General features: G+C 40.6%; 1 protein-coding gene across 1 annotated transcript in view; it reads right to left on the minus strand.

The window, feature by feature from the left end:
- Positions 1-303: 303 nt before the first annotated feature.
- The window catches only part of LOC309452748 (uncharacterized protein), a 54,324-nt gene continuing 34,852 nt past the window's right edge, over positions 304-19,775 (minus strand). The window contains 11 exon segments of the mRNA XM_082077411.1: positions 304-974; positions 2,466-2,511; positions 3,380-3,626; positions 4,365-4,600; positions 5,291-5,572; positions 11,398-11,452; positions 11,817-11,966; positions 13,193-13,431; positions 14,266-15,084; positions 15,088-15,255; positions 16,953-17,038. Of these exon segments, the coding sequence (XP_081933537.1) occupies positions 826-974; positions 2,466-2,511; positions 3,380-3,626; positions 4,365-4,600; positions 5,291-5,572; positions 11,398-11,452; positions 11,817-11,966; positions 13,193-13,431; positions 14,266-15,084; positions 15,088-15,255; positions 16,953-17,038 (2,477 nt within the window). The 3' untranslated portion in view covers positions 304-825.

Here is a 19,775-nt window from a genome sequence, read left to right on the forward strand (position 1 = left end):
AAAAGTTATGAAACTTGCTTATGAAGTTATATTGACAGAGGGAACTAACATTTTAAGGGTTAACTAAACATATAGTGGGTGCCTACTAACAAACTAACATTTTAAGGCTTAGCCACACAATAAACGCTTAGTTTAGAGCTTCATGTAAATTTATGTTAAGAAAACAGAACCCCATTGAATGCCAAGATAAGAAGTTTTACTGCACCTAGCCGTAAACTTGAGGAGACAAGATAACGAAGATTTACAGCAAAAGGGGCACCAGTCTGGTTTCAATTGACTTGGCAGCTTGGGTCCCAGCCAATTCAACATAATGAGCCAAGGGTAAAAAGTTCACTGTGACGAAGCTGAAGGAGCCTTCATCCAAAGACCCCAAAGACCCCTCCTCAAAATCACCAAGTGACACTGTGCAGGCGCAACAGAGGAGGGTCAGGGTGGAGACTATGGAAATGGTTATCTGAGACTCATTTTAATAAGAAGCGGGGAAAGGTTATGAATATGTATAGGCATTCCTGGGGTCATTATGAATATGTAATACCTTACTGTATTTAAGCACACTTCTTATTGTTTAAAGGTGTGCGTGTTGGGCGGAGCGAATCCCCCACGCACCCAGCACTGTTTTGCTTATGCTCTAATGAACACATGTTTAAGGAATACAAGGAATTGGATTAAACGTTGTTTATCCATAGAAAAAGTGTAAGTTATTTATTTCACATTCAAACTGCAATAAATACATTTATATTCAAACTGCAATAAACATGTTTTCACATCTGAAACAAGGGATGGGAAACCAGAGAGAATTTCCAGAGCCTTTCCCTAGCATTTTACTCAGATCAGATAACTTTTGGTTAAAACATCACAGTCCTCCCGTATTGCCCTGCAAAGTGGATCCTGGTCAACATGGACATTTTTTGAAGATCTATCAGTGGATCCCACAGGAGAAGCTCCAGTAGATCCAGTTTCAAGTTCAGCAGTGGCTGGGGAGAAAAGAGACAAGATTGCTGGTGTTACTTTTCCAATAGACACAGCCAAATAAATCACTGTAAAAACATTAGGGGTAACTGAAGAAACTACAGTCCAGAAAGAGGTTTGAAAACTTCCAAGGGAACGTAACAATGAAAGGGCCAGGCACAAAGGAAGAAATACTTTTTGTTAGTTTTTTCCCCTCATGTGCTTATCAGTCAGCAGTATTTCTAAAGCTGGTGAAAGCAATTCCAGAGGTTCCACGCTGAACATCTTCAGGGAATGCACCTGATTACACCAGTGCTGAATTCAGCCCCCTGCAGGCCTCTTGAGCCTCAAGTGTCTGTTTTCCTTAAATGTTCAAACCAGTAATTTACTGGAACGCTACTCCTAAAAACCAGCTTCTGCATTCACTGTGACAAACTGGAAAGAATCTGGCTGTGAAAACACCAACGCTTGTCCAGTGCAGCCAGGTCAGGACAAGTCTCCCAGCCTGGCACCTTCTCTGAGGGGCATTTCTGTAACTCACCCTGGCAAAACCCTCTTTCCTCCATGAAAACACATAATCCATGAAAGCAAAGACACCTTTGCCATCTTTCTCCAGCCACATTTTTTAGACAAGGTGCCCAAACCAAGCACACTCTATGACTCCTGTCAGACGCACAACTACGTTCAAAACGCACGCGGACACGATGCAATGACTTTGTGTCCATTCAGACACATGGAAAGAGCTCTGAGGCCACAGCTGAACACTCTCTGTGTGATTCAGAGCACACAGAAACAGAAGGAAATGTTCTCAGGGCCTACTTGCTTTCAAATAGCACCAGTCACTGCAAAGTGGTGACTCTGGGGGACCACTTATCATGAAGAGGTGAAATTCCTCTTTGGACACCTGGCCTCATATTATAGAGCATGTATTTTATGCTATGCATTACAAGTATTGAAACTTGTGTGTGCCTAAACACTACGGAATTAACTTTTCCTAAAGAAAGGGTATATTTTGTCACTGATTATATTCTTCAAAAAAGACTGCAAGACATAAGCTACAAATAGAAGCAATGAATAGTAGACAGCAAACATTAAGAACTAACAGCAGGGAACGTGTATGGTGTGGTTTAGAGCTGAATGCAGTTGAGGTACAGGGAAGAAGTAGTGATGGCTGAAGTTATAAAAATCTTATCCCGGGGCTGTTTTTATGTTTGATGTTTGTGCTTGAAGATTAACGCTCGTGAAAGGTGATTTTAGCTTAAGCTGAGTGGATCTGTGTGGGGCAAATGAGTTAGTTGTCTTTGTGCCTTTTTTTCAGGCAACCGCATAACTTCCTGCACAATATTCTGGTGAGCAGGAAGGTCTCACATTCAAGTCTAAACTGGAAAGCTAGGAGAAAAAAAGTAAGAAAATCTGTGCTTAGAACAGGAACTTCACAGCTTCCAAGCCATTCTTTTCAAGAGTTAGGAACAGTCATCTTTTTCCTTAAAAACATGCCTGACATAATGACACATTACCCTGTTCAATTTCTTTAGTGATTCTTTCATCCAGTTCCTGCCATACCTAGAATTATACAGAAAATATATAGTTAATATTTTAACAGCTACATTTTTGTAACACTAGAGCTCTAGAATATTCTTAAAACCCAAACATAACATGAAAAAGCCTTAAAAGATCCTAACAAATAGAGACGTCTTGGTTTGGGGTCTGATTTTTTAATGAAGAGAAACTCTTGGTCAGCCAGGTTGTAACATTCCCATTACTGAGCAACATTAACTAGCACAAAACAATCTGTAGCTCACCTGCTGGATTATAACTGGGCATTTAAAAAATATACAGGAAGAAAGCACAGGGGTATTATTACAATGAAGGTCTGGCTAAAGTCTGTCATCAAACACATGAGCAGAGTGTCAGCTAAATGTCTCCACTGTTCTCCTTCCCCCCAGTCCCTGGAAAAGGCACCATCTCTGACTATCCCAAGCCTCCTGAGCGGGCACTTCTCACCTCACTGCACCTCTCTTCAGGCAGTAACATCCCGGGTTCCCCTGCAGCAGTCACCTTCTCAATAATTGTTCTTCATACACCGGTGTTGACTGACTACTTACCCACATGGGTTACCTGAGCACAGAGTAGGCTGGATCGTCTGAGACTCCATAAGATGATACTCGGAGCCTAGGAACTCAATTTCAGCACAGTCCTGGTACTTCAGACACAACCGCTGTTACTACCAAGAACTTTTTGAATATCAGAGCTGGCAAGAAGGGTAAACCAGACTACTCCTATGGTTTAAAGAAGTTCCATTATAACAGATGAAATCCACACACTGTCATCTTGACTACAAATGGATTCTAGCTTTAGGCTAAAAGGCAGAATAACCTTGCTTACAGATACTCTCGAGCAGCAGTTGAGAACAGTATTTCAAAATGCTTACCTTAGCCACATAGGCTTCAACCCTGTTTCTTGATGATAATGTGCTCCCAGCTAGGCTTAGGAAGCTTTCTCCTAGACTCAGCCTTCCGTTAAGTGCCAAATTGTTGCCAAGATGTTCCCATTCGGTTGAATACAGAATTGGACTTGCAGCCACACCTCCACTGACGATGCTGCTTCCGATGACTGATTTGTTTCGATGGCGTTCCTGAAGGAGATGCGCGTTGGCTTCTGCGAGTTTCTCATTAGCTCTGAAACATTCAGAAGCATACAAAGAATGACCTGTGGGAGTAACCCTTCCACAAAGTTAACCTCCAGGTCTTTGACTATTATTTGACTTCTGAAAGTAGAAGGGATTAAGACCGTCCAAAACAAGAATATAATTTGATCCGAGGTTTTTTGGAGAACCTATTTCTAAGAAGTCACATTACCTAGAAGGACCAGCAAGTTACCAACACTTTGGACTTGTCAGCATTAGGGCTTCAAAGCAACCTGTGAATGCCGTGTGTTTACAGCGCTTCTTCAGAAAAGGCATGTCATGTGCCTAAGAACTCTGGGCTCTCTCTCTGAGCCCAAACCTCAGACATGGTGCTAAAATGGAATCCAGAAAAGATTTATTTTGCTTTTGCTTCACAGAATCAAATTCTGCTGCCTGAAGAGCCTGTCATTCAAGCATCAAGTTTATCTTTTCTGACATACACAGAATAAGAGGAGGAGATTATTAGAGATTAGCAAAAAGGCTGCCTGTTAAAGCACAAACAACTTAAAAAATCCCCTAGTAATGCCATGATCAGTGGTGTTATTGCTGGAACACTAAAGAGAAATTGAGACAGTTCTAATAAAGGGGAAGGGTCTTAAGGTACTTTCCTCACAATACACCATCTTATGTGTACATATCTAATACTAACCAGATATAGAAAAAGGATTTTAGGAGGAAAATGTATGAGGAAAAAGTATCTTACTACCACTCCAAAAAAGCGTGGACTTACCTTTCCAGTTTATTTGCCAGGCATCTTCTAATTTTTACCTCCTCCAGATACAGCTCTTTGTACCTTTTCACTTCCGCCTGCGTGAAATCTTTTTTAAATATATTGTCTTGTTGAATATTTTGTATCTTGTCCAATTCAAATTCAAGTTCTCTAATCCTGTGTTTCAGTTGTTTTTGCAGGGAAGCGTGATGACTGGCTCTGATCTGTTCTAATCTGTCCTGGGAGGCTGCCTGCGTCTGAAGGAGATAATGCACTTTGAACCACCGCAAAGAAAACAGAAGAGTCCCCACCAGTCAGTTTCTTGTACGCAATTTTGAGGGCCCACCTTTACTCAGTGAGGCAACTGTGCCTCCTCACTACCATCAGCAATCAAGGCAGAACTCTGGAACTACCACGTTACATTGCTTTTTTCATTCCAAAAGAAACCCCTTCTTAGAACCATTACTTATCAAAGCTACTAATCAAAAGAACACTGTCTCTGTAGGACAGGGCATATAGAAAAGGATTCCTCCAAGAAATTATGAGGATCCCTCACCTCCACCCCCTGTACAACTTCAGTGACTTCTTTTCTGAGCGCTTTCCCCTGGACAATGACAAAGCAGGACCTGTATGTCTGGCCATGACAACTCTAAGTGTCAATAGTGAGTTCAAGGATGAACAGTAAGAACAAGGCCAGACAGTGATACCGCCCAAGAACTGCAAAACAGAAAGCCACCCTGGGCAAGCTTTGCATTCAGCGCCCTGCAGGCACGTTACTCACACGTGAAAGCACCATTGCCCAGCCGTATTTCCTGTCTTTGCTGAAGGACAGTAGAAGTACAGCACTAACACACAGAATCAGGAACCAAAAATAACATACTACAAAATTATCACCACAAGAGAAGGATATAATTGAGACTACAGGCACATACAAGAAATTCACTTACCTGCAAAAATAGATTGACTTCTTGTAGTTTTTGTCTTATTTCTTGTTCGGCTCGTTCTTCCACTTCTTTTTTATATTGTTCTATAAGGTTGTGATCCACCATGCTAGTCTCCAAACGATGTTTCAGGTTAGCCACCTCTTCTATCAGCTGCCATTTGCTTGTCTCCAGTTTTTGATGGTTCTCATGCATGGTGGACAACTCTTCTCGCAAATCCTGATTCTCAGCTTCCAGCTGCTTGCATTTTTCAGACTCTGCCTCCAACTGCTGGGAAAGTTTTGCAACCTGTAGACAGCAAAAAAAGAAAAAAAAAGAAAAAAAGATAAAAAAAAACAAACCAAACCAAAACAAAACCAAAGAAAACCAACCAACCAAAATCAGAAAAACCAAACAGGTCAATACATTTGAGTGGAATAGAACTTGCTGATTCCGTTCAAGTATAAAGAATGCAAATAGACATGAAGCTTTTAGTGGCATTCTCTAAGAAAAAAAAAAAAAGTCTACTGATACACAGAAGGTCATGAAAACCTTAGCACAAAGGCTTAGATTAAAAAATCCTCAGGGTGTACAACTTTCTCAAGTGTCCTTACAGAGTAGGTGAAACACTGGGTCTCATGACAGAAGCTGACATGGTCTCATGGGCAACCTCTGACAAAACTGCCAAGAAAAGATTGGCCTCCTAAGTTCAGTCTCCTCTCAGTTTTCAACCACAGATCTCCCTGCTGCCCACAACATTCATTCTGTCCATCATCTGCCATGGTTTAACTCCAGTAGGCAGCTAAGAAGCACACAGCCACTTGCTCATTCCCCACTCGTGGCATGGGAGAAATAATTCATCAGGCAAATCATGCTGATGAACACAACTATCTTGCACACCACAACACAGATACAAAACACAGCAGCAGGGGAATGAAGAAATTCACAGCCTTTTCCCTTTTGCCTTGCCCTAAAACCAGAAGGGTATTTGTCAGCTGCACTGTGCCTACACAGCCCACCTGATATCACAGAGTGGCTGCAGCTGGAGGGGACCTCTGGAGATCATCCAGTCCAAGCCACCTGCTAAAGCAGGTACACCTAGAGTAGATCACACAGGAATGTGTCTTGCTTTCATCAATTAGCTGCACACAAAAAATTCAAAGACTAAACCAGTCATTCATCAAAGCCAGTCAGGTACCTGCTGATGGTGGTGGTCCTCTGCAGCTGCCTGTGTTGTCCGTAAGCTAGTTATTAACTCTTCCAGGCGGTTATGAATCTACGGAAGCATTGTAAAAAGATGACACACCATGACTTTCCAGGCTGAAGTTTACACCTCATTACCAAAAATGAATATTACATATACCTCTTCACACCTTTATTCCTATAGCATTTACAACCAGCACCAACGATCAAAACAGCCTTAGTTTGATGCCGCTGTAAAATTGTTAGCAATCATCACCTCTGCCTTTTGCTTTATGGAAAGAGAACATCATGTGGGATATGATGAATCTTCAATGAAAACAAGTATTAAGCTTTTCCCACCCACAGTACGTTTGAAAATCATGCCCTGTTAATCAAAGGGGAAGGACCAGCACTGTGACTCCCTTCCCTCCTTTGACAGTATCAGTACAAAGGTCAACTTTCACACCTAGTTATTTTCAAAATCTCTTCAGCACTAACAGCTGGAGTCATAGCAAGAAGCCAAGCTCACTGGTTACAATACAAAAATCATTTGCTTCATAAAGGTCACTGATGAAAGCACCTTATCTGAGCTAAAATTAACCACTGCATAGAGGCACTGGGAAATGCCAAGGCTCACACTGAGTTCTGCAAATGATACCACAGGCATTCCTCTTCACTGCTTCATGGAAACACATACCAAGTGGCCAAAGGAAAAGAAATCCAGCACAGCAGATGTCCTGGAGTATAATTTTTTGTCCCAGTCTGATGATGCCAGTCAGGCCCCTGGCACAAAGTGCTTGGCAGCAATATCCCCTGTGGGATTTCTGTGAGTTAACTTGATGAATACCTTTAATAATACACATTGCCACAAGTGCCTGGAGCAGCATCTGATGTCACAACAGGTCTAATGCAGACAATAGTGACACCAGCATATTTGTGCCAAATCCTTACCTCTCAGAGGTAAGAAGCCTGTATTCGGAAGAACACAGGGACTGAACTCCCCTAGGCTCTCCAGGAAAACCTCATCCTAAAAGTTCCCCACAGAAAGAGTTAACTAGGCTTGGGAGCTCACAAAAAGGGAAGTTTGTGACCAGCTTACTGATGCAGACGTTTGCTGGTCTCGCTGAAGGGCTTCGATCTTATTGCCCTGCTGCTGGAGTGTGGCTTCCAACTTGGCATTTTCCATTTCGAGGCTTAAAAAGAAATAAAGGTTGGTTATGGAAATCCAGAGCACCACTTGTGAAAGAGCAGCGTGAAATAACATGATCGAAACCAAAAGCATCCTTGAAAATAGCGTATGAACTTGTTGTGATGCAACAAGACTGTCCTGTAGTTTTCACAAAGTCCGAGAAAGCAAGAGACATCTGGCTTCACTGAGTTATTCTCTTACCGTTGCACACGTTCTTCCAGCTGTTTTACGGTTATATTAGCCTCAGAAGATGCCAAGAGGAAGCCCTCGACTTCTTTTGCTTTATTTTCCAAGGCAATCTTCCACAACTGCAAAATCACAGCAAGAATCCACAGTAGTCAGGTGAGCTTGTATGGAGAGGAGTCAACTACTGCTGAAGAATACAAGTACTGCGTGTGTGTATGCACACCCTCTCCTCCAAGAACCATCATCATTTCAAGTACATTCAAACCTTGGCTTCTACTGGCAAATGACCACAAACTGTCTTACTGCAGCATCTTCAAACTGGCCTCTCCCATCCCTGCACTGATTTCTTACAGCACATTTCTAAGCACCAACACTGCTCTTCCAAGCCTTTCAGTGACTTGTAACACTCTTTTTATTGTACCTGCTTGTTTGCTCCTCCACTAAAAGTATGAATTGAAAAGTTCATCCGTCTCCTAAAGTGACTTCACAACTCCCGCATAATAGATTAACATGACTTCTGATTAGATCAGGCCTCTATACTTCAGTGGTCGTAAGAACACTGCCAAAGGTGGCCCCTGCCTCAGAAAGTAGCTTACAGTGCATTTGCAAGAAGGCTGCTCAAGGATGGCAAATTAGAGCAGGGCCAAAGAAGGGAGAGAATAAGAGATAAAAAAATAAAGAAAAGCAAACAAACCCCCCAAACAAAACAAAAGCAACCAACCACCACCAACAACAAAACCCCCAAACCAAACCCAAACAAATTATATGCAGAATAAGCTACAAGAGCATTCAGAATTGACAGCATCTGGTGGCAGGGGAGGTAAAAAAAAGCAGAGACAGCATAGAGAAGCCCAAATGCAGCAGTCCAGGATTCCTAGTGTTCATCAGAAACCAGACAACCTGCTTGGCCAAACCAAACACAATAACCTATGGACACATCAGTTTATTTTGCAAAGCAACTTAGGAAACAGAAACCTTTTTCCAAGTAAGGACAGAGCATTCCCATGTCAAAGACTTGGACAGTAACCTCATTAAGCCTCTGACATAGATTGCTTTCTAAGAGCATCAGCAAGTTCCTGCTGCAGCCGTCTGATCATGCCCTAGTGAAACAGGTAAATGAGCATGAAGAAGGTTACAAGAACCTGAAATATGCCTTCACTTATTTGATTATACAATTAGACCTGCCTTCAGATTGAACTCAAAGGTAGGAACTCTTGCCTGCCACCAGCAGGCATCTGCACAGATGGTGACCTCTCTTCATCCTACTCAGCTGAGCACCTCCAAACTATCAGCAGCTGTTCATGAGGACTTGTGTTTCCTAATACATACAAAAGGCTCAAGTACTAATCTTCTTGGAACAATACACCAGCACATGCTGCAATAATGTATTTTTTTTTCTAACAAAAGGCAACGAAATCTGTTGCAATACAAGAGCGATAGTTCGACTGCAGATATTACTCTGATGACCAAAGGCAGGACTTTGTATTAGATTGTCCTTTGTTCTGTTTGTCCATTACACAAATATAGTGCTAGAGTTCGGCTAGGTTACGGTTCGACTCGATGATCCTGAGGGTCTCTTCCAACTGAAATGATTCTTTGATTCTATAATTAAATGAATACATCTATCTGAAAGCTCTTTTGAGATACACTTTAAGTACATGTTCAAGCACATCCTTTTGCAGTCTTCTTACTGAGTTTATTTAAAAATAACAACTGCCTTTATACTGGCAGATTAGATTTACAAAAGTCTGGATGCACTCTCCCATTACCTACAGCTCCCCTACCTCCCTTCCTACCCCCTATATCTCCCTGCCTTTATTCTTTTCCACCACTTTTCTCAACAAAAAACATCTGCATGCAGAAATGGGAGCAACACATGGGTCCTGCATGTTTAAGGGACATAATTTTATGCTAGTGCTCTGCATAGGAGCATGTTTCATATTCATGTACTGTGTGAATTTGCAGAAAGACAGTTTAACGGATGTCCTAATGAGTCTTCTGTCCAGTTAATTAGTCTTTCACAGAGTCACAAAGAAAGAACACATTTAAATATGGCCACACATCATAAAACAGAGAATAGGAGGCTTAGGTCAGTGTCTGAAATGAACTTCTTGAGGACCAGGCAGGACCCTTAGAACCCCCAAAAACATCCATAAATTAATACTGGCCACTACTAATACTCTTCAATTTCGATAGCAACTTATGGAAAAGCAATTTTTTTTTTTTTTGATGTAGGAGCTTAATATAAATTCATCCCCCACCGCTTCACTTGTCTGCATCTTCATTTCACAACCCTTGCATTTTGGCTTGTTCTTCCCTTTATACCACTCTTACTTGTGTCATCAGTGTGATACATAGATAAAACCCATTAAATAATTAAAATCATTCCAGAGGGCAAAAATGGACTAAAGAAAAGGTGAAAAAAGTTCTAGAGAAGAATCACCTTTCTTGATCAAAGCTTAGACCTAGATACCTGTGTTCTGTTCACTGCTCAGATCTGAGCAGTAACATCCTGTTCGCCAAAACCTTCCATAATTCCAAGAGAAACAAGGCAAACCAGAATAAAACAGCATTATTTGAGCCCATGCACATAACTTATACCTGATACATTTTAGAAACATAAAAGAATTTCAAGAACTGACAAACTTTAAATTGTTCTTTGTAAGCGTATACTTTACCTCTCTTTCTACTTTGTCAGTCTCATATTTAAAGACTTGTTCTCTTAAATCGGTACACTTGGCATTTAATTCCTTGTTTCTCTCTTCCACTAGATAAACTGGCTTTTCTGTATACAGCTATATACTATTACACATCATTACAAATGCATGAATGATGCATTTCCCTCATTCACAGTCCATAGATTTGGCTCAAATATTACAAAGCTGCATACTAGCAGTAATTTGTGCATCTGGTTGATCACTACATAAACACTGTTCCCATCTAAGTGACTGAAGGCTGACACAAGCTATTTATCAAGACATTAATTTTACATTACCTTGTTCTTTTCACTCCCTAGTTTTGCTGCAGGTCTGGAAAACAGAAACATATTTCAGTACTGGAATATTTATATTGCATTATGAACAATATCTAAGGTTGCTCTGCAACTTAACGTCAGTAGTGAATTAAAGTAAAAATTAGTATGAGAATTTTGTTAGATGGAGTTGAAGACTGAAAAAAATTTGTGTAGCATTATGTCTATTGGAAAGGTATTTTTGCCAGGAGGTATTAAGCAAATAGCTGAAATTACTATTCTCTGCACTTTACCCAAGGTGACAGGAATCTTACAGCTATAGATATATATAGAGAGAGATGCAGATACAGAGTTATGTGCATTTGCTATTTAAATCTAGAGGTTCAGCTCTTTTCAGTATTGAGAATCCTTCTCTTACAGGTCAAAGCAACCTAATGTTGGATTCTCTGGTGTACTGGGTCTGGCTGGGATGGAGTTAATTTTCTTCATAGCAGCTCGCACATTGCTGCGTGTTAGATTTCTGCCCAGGGCAGTGTTGATAACACACCAATGCTTGAGCTGTTGCTGGACAGTGCTTGGACAGCATCAGCACCTACTGTTTCTCACTTTGTCTCCCGCAACAGTAACTTTGGGGCAAGCAAGAAGTCGGGAGGGGATAGAGCTGGAAAAAAAAAATAATTCAAAAGGCAGAAAGAACTAAGATGCCTGCAGTGGAAGAGTAATTTTAGTCTCTCCTCTCTCTGTTGGAAAAGATAAAATATATATATTTATGCACACACACACACTCACACTCAGGTAATTATTCAGAATTTGTGCACGTTTGACCTTATCATTAACTTGGCTGGTATGCTCAAAGCACTCCAAGCTAAAAACAAGTAGTTTTGAATACAAAGGGCATCAGGTAGTATTGTCATATGAAAGAATAAGAATCATTGTGCACTCTGGTTTACAAAACTTCCCGTTAGCTTTTAGGTCAACCTTTATCATGAAAAAGTTTTATTTACAATATTCCTTCTATTCAGTACCTTCTTCCATCTTGAGATGTTTCACTGAAAGTGCTGTCATCCAGTACTTGAAAATGATTCCCAGTAGAAGAACTCATCTGCTGATCAGCCTTCTTCTTTGAAGCCTGTCTTTTATTTTTCTTTGAAACTTTGGCATTTGGGGAAAGTTTACTACAAAAGAAAGGGATAGAAAGAAAGGGATAGAAAGAAAGGGATAGAAAGAAAGGGATAGAAAGAAAGGGATAGAAAGAAAGGGATAGAAAGAAAGGGATAGAAAGAAAGGGATAGAAAGAAAGGGATAGAAAGAAAGGGATAGAAAGAAAGGGATAGAAAGAAAGGGATAGAAAGAAAGGGATAGAAAGAAAGGGATAGAAAGAAAGGGATAGAAAGAAAGGGATAGAAAGAAAGGGATAGAAAGAAAGGGATAGAAAGAAAGGGATAGAAAGAAAGGGATAGAAAGAAAGGGATAGAAAGAAAGGGATAGAAAGAAAGGGATAGAAAGAAAGGGATAGAAAGAAAGGGATAGAAAGAAAGGGATAGAAAGAAAGGGATAGAAAGAAAGGGATAGAAAGAAAGGGATAGAAAGGGAGATCATCAGCTGAGTAGCTTTACTTAAAAAAGCCCTGTGTAACAGATGTACTTAAGATGCTGCCCAGAAACAACGGAGATGAAGAATACCTATGACAAAATACAGAGTTGACTCCAAAGACCCTGGAAGACACTCAAGTATTTTAATAATGTTCCCCTAGGAATGAGCAAGAAATGTGGAATCTGAGCTAGATTCAGCTAAGCTGAAACATATTTCATATCCCCATTAGAGGAAGTACCTAGAGCAGAGATGCCTTTGAAGGACAGACAGGAAAAAAACTCCTGCTTAGGGTTGCGTAAAATTATCTGTGCCTTCGTCAAACTTTTGAGCTTGGTTTGGTAATATCTTTTCCCTTTTCCTGACAAAGAACATCTGGACTTTATGAAAACACCAACTGCATGAAGATCACTCAAAATAATCTAGAAAAGGGAGAACGCGAAGTAAACTGTAAGTTCCTATTTCCTGGTTGGCCATTTCCTACAAAAATAAGTAGGGAGTTTTTCAGTCTTCAGCTCTGGTTTTGAAGGCGCATTTTGCCTCGGTATTGACAAGGAAATCTGCAGGAATTTGTCTGTTTGTTTTTTTTTTTATTTTGAGCACGCAATAAATCAATACCCTTGAACCTCCATTATGAGCTTAGGGGTTTTAATTTTCTTTTGTTTTTTCTTAAATTTTTGAGAAGCAGTGGACTACTCGGCATGGCTTTCGGCATTGAGGAAACTACTTCAACTACTACAATATTTGAAAACCTAAAAGATACTTAGAGTAGTACTACAAATAAAAATTAGACATTATTTCCTTAGTTTACCCTTTCATTGGCATCTTGATGCATCTCGACCTCTCCTCAGATGAAAAATTCTTTTTGTCTTTGACTTCTGCAGTGTTTCCAGTCTCAATTTTTGAAGAGTCCTTCTTCCTTAGAGTAACCTTTTGTTTCATTGGCTGATCAGTAATGTTGCCTGGTGGTGGATTTAATTTATCAAGATCTTCCTGGTTTGCCATCACCTCAGTTTTGAAACATCTTTGTTTGCTTTTTTCCTTCTCAACCTACAAAAAGAAAGTTAAACTGCGTGTATTTCTCAGTATTTCTAGAAGAAACACCATACTCAAGACTGAATAATTCAGTGTTTACCTCCGAAATCACATAAAAGAAAAAAAAATAAAATTCATACGGAGAAGCACTTTCACAAAATTACACTACAAAGTGTGTTAAGCCATTGAAAGTACTTTGAATTCACTCATGATAAAAGAGATAACAAAAACACAGCCCTTAGAAAGAAAACAACAGTGTTTTTTAAAACACGAACAACAAAAAGTGAAAGCATTACTGATGGACAAAGAGCTAGAAGGACTGCACAATGTTAGCTGTAAAAACACAACAACAAAAATCACGTGGAAGTGTGCGGGGCTACTGTGTCCTTAATGAGGGTAAAAAGAAAACAGATCCCAAATGCACAGGCAGAAATGGTTTCACAGCAAACAGGAATTTTGGCCAAGGACAAGGAAGACACACCGTGCCGAAACCACAGCAAATCAATAGATCATTCAAGACCCTGTTCAGAAGCTATTTTCATTCTTTGATTCAGAATCAGAATGGACAGCACTGTGCGCATTTCTTTTTCTGGCAAAGAAGTGAGAATTATTGACACTGGAACTGAGTGCCACCTACTGTTGAACTGCAACAGTAACACAGACTGTTTTCCAAAAAAGGGGGAAAAGGACAACTCTCCACTTCTCTCTTTATTCATAACTCATGTATTTCCATTAAAACAAAACCCAATTTGCACAAAGCATCTTCCCTTAATGATGAATAGCTGAAGTGAACAGGACCATTGATATGGAGAAAGACTAAAGAATAAGGAGTAGCAGGTGAACTTCTACCTCTTTTTGCAGCTGTACCTTCTCTTTCTGCAAAGCCAGGAATACTATTTGCAGCACTCCTACCTTACTCTTAAATCTTTCCATATCTTGTTTTAGTTCTTCATCAAGATTCTTTTTCAGTGTGCCACACAACGGCTGAGCATTTGCAAGAAGACTTTCAATTTCTGTTTCTCCTCTTTTATTACTGTTGATAAGGCACTCCCTGGGAACATCACCATTAAATCCAGAGTCTTTTCCAAGTTTCCTTTCTCTTACAAAAAGTGCATTTTCATTACTTGTAGAAACACATTGCATTTTAGGAAGAATAGTAGAAACATCATCCAAAATACTTGTGTTTAAGTTACGTCTTGGGGAATATTCAGGTCTTCCCATTACATTCCTAATTACATTCCTACTACTTCCATTTTCATTCTCCTCCATTTCCATCGCAGGCCTTTTCTCTTCCTCTCCTTTGGCTAGAGGCACCGTTATCTTATCTGTATGGTTTGTGCTCTCGTCTTCATCTGTACTCCAGCTACCTTCCAGATTTGCATTTAAGTTATTTTGATCAGGAAGGACACCAAGACTTGGAATGACAATTTCCATTTTGGGTACTTTTCCACCTCGCTTAAGTTTAAGTTCTCCAAATTCACCTTTATTTTCTAACTTCCTATCTGATTCTGTTGCACGAGATGAAACAACACAAGAACTCTTCACTTCTGACATTTCTCCCGCAAGGGAAGTACTTTTCCGAGTTTCATTAATTTCACCAAACAGCTGCTTCAGCTCTGCTGTAATACTTTTAAAATTTGTTTTCAATTCCCTTTTCTCACTTTCAACTCACATTCTTTCGTATCTTTCTTCCCAGGGTTTTGGACTTAACTGCTTGTCAGCACTGTGCAATTCCTCATTTGCCACTAGGGCTTCCTGAGGTGGAATTTCTGCTTTGTCAGTCTGATTTTCCCATGCTGTTTTCTGTGTCAAGTTGATAGTTTCTAAAATATATTTACCCTTAAGCAAACAGGTACAGATAGAAAGATTACCAAGGAAAAGGAAGTTACAGTTAATCTAGGTAATTTCTGTTGCAAACTCAGCATTCAACAGAAATAATAGAAATAAGAAAGTTTGAAAGCAGTTTTTATAATAAAAAAATATTGAGTGACACTAAATTAAAGGTTCACTGAATCATCATTTTCTTAAAAATGCAAGGACCTACTGTAGTTTCTCTTGGACTAGATATGTTTAGATCTTGGATTAGATTCATTTAGACATTAAGGTTGCTTTTACCTTTTATCCTGCCTGCTTTCCGTATGTGGTAGCAGTTATCAAAATGCAATTCATTTTTTCACATTGTATTGCTTTATTACCATTTTTCATCACAACTGCCTACATTTTCTCACCCTCTTTCCTCCACCATTCTCCACTGTCTGACATTTTACAGTCCCCTGCCAGCTAAGCTAATACAGCCTGGATGAACATGACAAGCTTTCCACTGTCCAGCACATGGAGAACTGGCAGAGTTAGGACTAGATCTTCACCCAAGATTCAGAAATATTAAATTCCATTCCAAGCTCCAAAGAGAAGCATTAATTAGGGAAACCTGTCCATTCCTTCCCTCATCCCCCAAAAAATCAGGAACCCAAGCTTGTATGGAAACCGTACCATGCTGTCGCAGGTCCACCCCAGCCCATCTCCCTGACCCCACGCTCTGTTCCTCAATAGCTCTGACTACTCCAGTCATCTGTCACCCTCCTCCCAACATCCTCACTCCCCATGTGTCTCCTTAGCTCCTGGTGCCTTCGCAACAGGGCCTGCAGCCTTGGGGTCCCCATGGGCTAAGACCATCCAACTCCTCGCTCTCTCTTCTCATTAGCCAGGCCCTTTTCCCCCTCTACACAAATTCCTCCTTCAGAAAAGGGCAGGAGCACCTCAACCAGCCACCACCTGTCTCAGCCTCTCCATTCCCAAGCTCATTGCCCAACTACTACCAGCTTATAGTAGGCTTCAGTTCTCTGCTCTGCCTGTTAAAATTAAGCATGTCCCTCTTTCATGGTGCTTGGGTGTGGGGTGGAAATCATTTACTCCACTGTCCCTCGAGGTGGTACACAAGATTCCAGACCTCTCTATCCAGCCCTGTCCTGTACGCCCAACACGAACAGGATGCCTGCCTTATTCTAGAATGTCCTCTGAAAAAAAAACAAACCCACAACCTTTTCAAACACTTATTACCATGGTCAAACAAGCACGTATTTTGCAGAGGCAGAGAAAGGATCAGAAAGGTCACCATATTTCAAGTGGTTTTGCTTGATCTTTCTCTCACAAAGAGGAAGAGCAGGCATGTTTAACCAAGCAGATAACCATATAATAGACTAATCTCCCTCTTCACTTGAATGTGCATTTTGTATAGGGAAAAAATGCATGACTGCACTGTTTGTCAGCACTGCACAAAAGGAAGAATACCGGTCAAAATATAAGCAAACCAGCTGGAAACAAGTCAGTATAACAGCAAGCATCCAACATAATGACAAAGGTTTTACCCCACCCTTAGAAGATTGTATCCAAATTTACTTCAGACTGTAAGACAACTTTCATCTACAGGCCTCTCTCTTCAGCATTATTTACTGACTGGTAAGGTTTGTTTTTTTACCTTGGTCTATAACACAATCAACCAGTTCAGACTCTAATTCAAAATATTTTGTTTTACATACGGGCATCTCATCATTTTCAAAGGCATCCTTGAGGTCTTCTTTTTCAGCTGCTGATGACATACGACAGGTAGATCCCGAGTGCTCACCTACAGCGAAAAATAGAAGCACTTTTATAACAAGCATGAGTTAAGATTAGTTATTTACACCAAGAGTACATCTTGAATCATCACATTTGTGAGAAAAATCTTAATGCAAAATAACACATCCCCTCAAATCTGGGAGCTCCTAGAGATAAAACTATCGTCATACAGATTCAAGATGCATCTGTGTGAATGCCTTTATTCCAGGGCATTTTAGTTTTTAATGCATAAAGGAAATGTGCCAAAGAAATCGATATACATGGTCACAAATAACAAAATTCCTGTTTCTTAAAGGTGCGTGATATCCCTCTCTCTTTCTCTCTGACACACTGTGTGCTGTGCAGCAACTGGCTACATTCCACCAGCAATTTTAACCTCCCTGTGTGTTGTGCACAGAAAATCACACGCAACGAAATCACAGCCTGAAATCAGTAAGGCCCCAGCTTTTCTCCACGCATGAAACAAATCTGTCTCTAGATGTGGATCTGGAACGAGTATTTCAGTCAAACTGCTGCCTCATCTCTTGCAGAAGAAACAAGTGAGGCACAATCAAAGACAGGCCTGTGAAATGTCGAGAAACATTTCACTTGTACTGTTGAAAACAGGATTCACCTTTCCTCTCCCAGAATCTCTAAGGAATATTGGACAAGTCACAAACACCTCAGAAGCAGTCACTCAGTCTGAGCTCCCCATTATGGGGTGTCTGCCTTGAATCTCTGTTACATCTGAGAATTGGACTCCAAACAGTCCCAGATACAATTTAGAAGCAGCAACTCGTTGCCACTGGTTTTGTGGAAGGCACACAACACTCTGAAGTCTCAAGTACTCAGAAAGAAACAAGTCCCAGCAGCTTTAGTGTGGCACCTAAAAACAGAGATGGAGGCTTTTCACCTTGAGCACTCTGCACCTCCTTTCCCGCTCCACAATTCTATGGGTTCTATACAACAGCCTTTCTATAAACAAAGCTTCACTGCTAAAGAGGTACACAGTATTCTTCCTACAGTGAAAGTGATCAAGACAGGGAGAAAATAGGTATTGTCATAATAATACAAAAGGATCCAGTATTAATAACTCACAGGGCCAAACTCACTTCTGGCATTTTCTGTTTAAGTGATTCGTTTTGGAAGTTTCATTTCTTGAAAGGGATTACATTAGATAGAAACTTAGAGTCACAACTCATATGTCTGAATTGGGAACCTAAGCTCCTCAGTCAGTCATATAGGTTTCCAGAGGTCAATCCTAACCTCAGGTTACACAGTGTGAAATAAAAATCTTCTCCTCCCACCTCAGTCACTGGTGGATGCAATTTCCTGGATTTTTTGTAAATGTATTTTTTGGGTATTTTAACATAAGGCATTTCCCAACACACATTAGTCATTACTGAGCTGATAGCACTTATGTCAGAGTTGTTATGATGATCTATTGATGAACTATTGATGACTATAATGTATTTCAGACAATCAGGTATTAAAGATAATAACAATGATACTTGATTATCTAAGGATAATATTCCATAAGGAAAACAGACACTTTTACTCTGCAATCCCGAAAAACAAGAAAAAGTCAGATTTAGCCTTTCCTGATGCTTATAGATATCCCAGTACCAAGCTGTTTGCTGGTGCAGATGAAGGCTCCAACCAGCAGTACAAATAAAGGACAAAAGTGCAGGCAGCCAAGGACCATTTGTAGATGGCAGATAGGTACCGTAGGGAGTGTTATAAATTATCAATACCAGGACGCTTGGAATAAGTAAACACTTAGCTTCTATACAAATAACCTCTATAATCTGGAGGTCAACATCTTCATTTCCTCCAACAGTTATGCATAGTTTGTGGAGATGGGTCTTTGTCCCTCTTACTAGCATTGTAACATGGCTGGATAACTGGACCCAGCAAGTCCCTCCCTCACCGAGCACACAGCTTTTGGAGTGCTAATTGGGAGGGGTGGCCAGAAGCATTGGAACCCGATGAAATTCAAGAGGGGTATCTGCATCAACATCACAGTGATATGTAACATCCTTTCAGAAAACAAAACAAAAAGAACTCAAGAAAGCAGAACGGGGCACAGATTAGGCATAACTAGGCATCCAGTATGTTGATAATTTGCACATAAGCATCTTCAGTGGTAACAATATCTCCTAGAATGAGAAGAGTCTAGACACACCAGTGTGCTCCGAGTTTCTAGCACACCTGGAAGCCTCTCCACTCCAAGTTCAGCAGGGGGCGGTCAATCTCTCAGATAGACGGAACTCCTCCAGTTTCCACTCAAGTCACAAACTGCAACATGCATGCAGCTTCCTACCATACGACTTCCTACGTGTGACCACTTCCGGCATGGAACATGGGCACCACCATTTTGCTTAAAAGACAGATGAAGTTTTTTGTGGATACAGGAGAGCTGGGACACGTTTTCTGAGGAAGACTGCGCAACACAGACTGAATAAGCTTTTCTGGTCAACTGTATCTGCCTGAAAGCTGGAAAAGTCAGACCTGCCAGCACCCAGACTTCTCTCTGCATACAAAAGATGAAAATCCCCCACCTTTTACTCTGCCTGTTCTCTAGCTAGTATCGAGAGGTGACTTTTAGAGCTCTCTCCAATTAGCCTTTACCACTCCTCTCTCCTCTAATATTTCCCTCCTCATCAATTGTCTTCCATAATAACTTTGTGCAAATTACAGTGTTGCCAAAGACAGAGAATTCCTGGCCACACGCTGACACTGTCATTTCCTCCCACCTTGTCTCT

The sequence above is a fragment of the Streptopelia decaocto genome, assembly GCF_964273445.1.
Source record: "Streptopelia decaocto genome assembly, contig: HAP1_SCAFFOLD_238, whole genome shotgun sequence".
NCBI lineage: Eukaryota > Metazoa > Chordata > Aves > Columbiformes > Columbidae > Streptopelia > Streptopelia decaocto.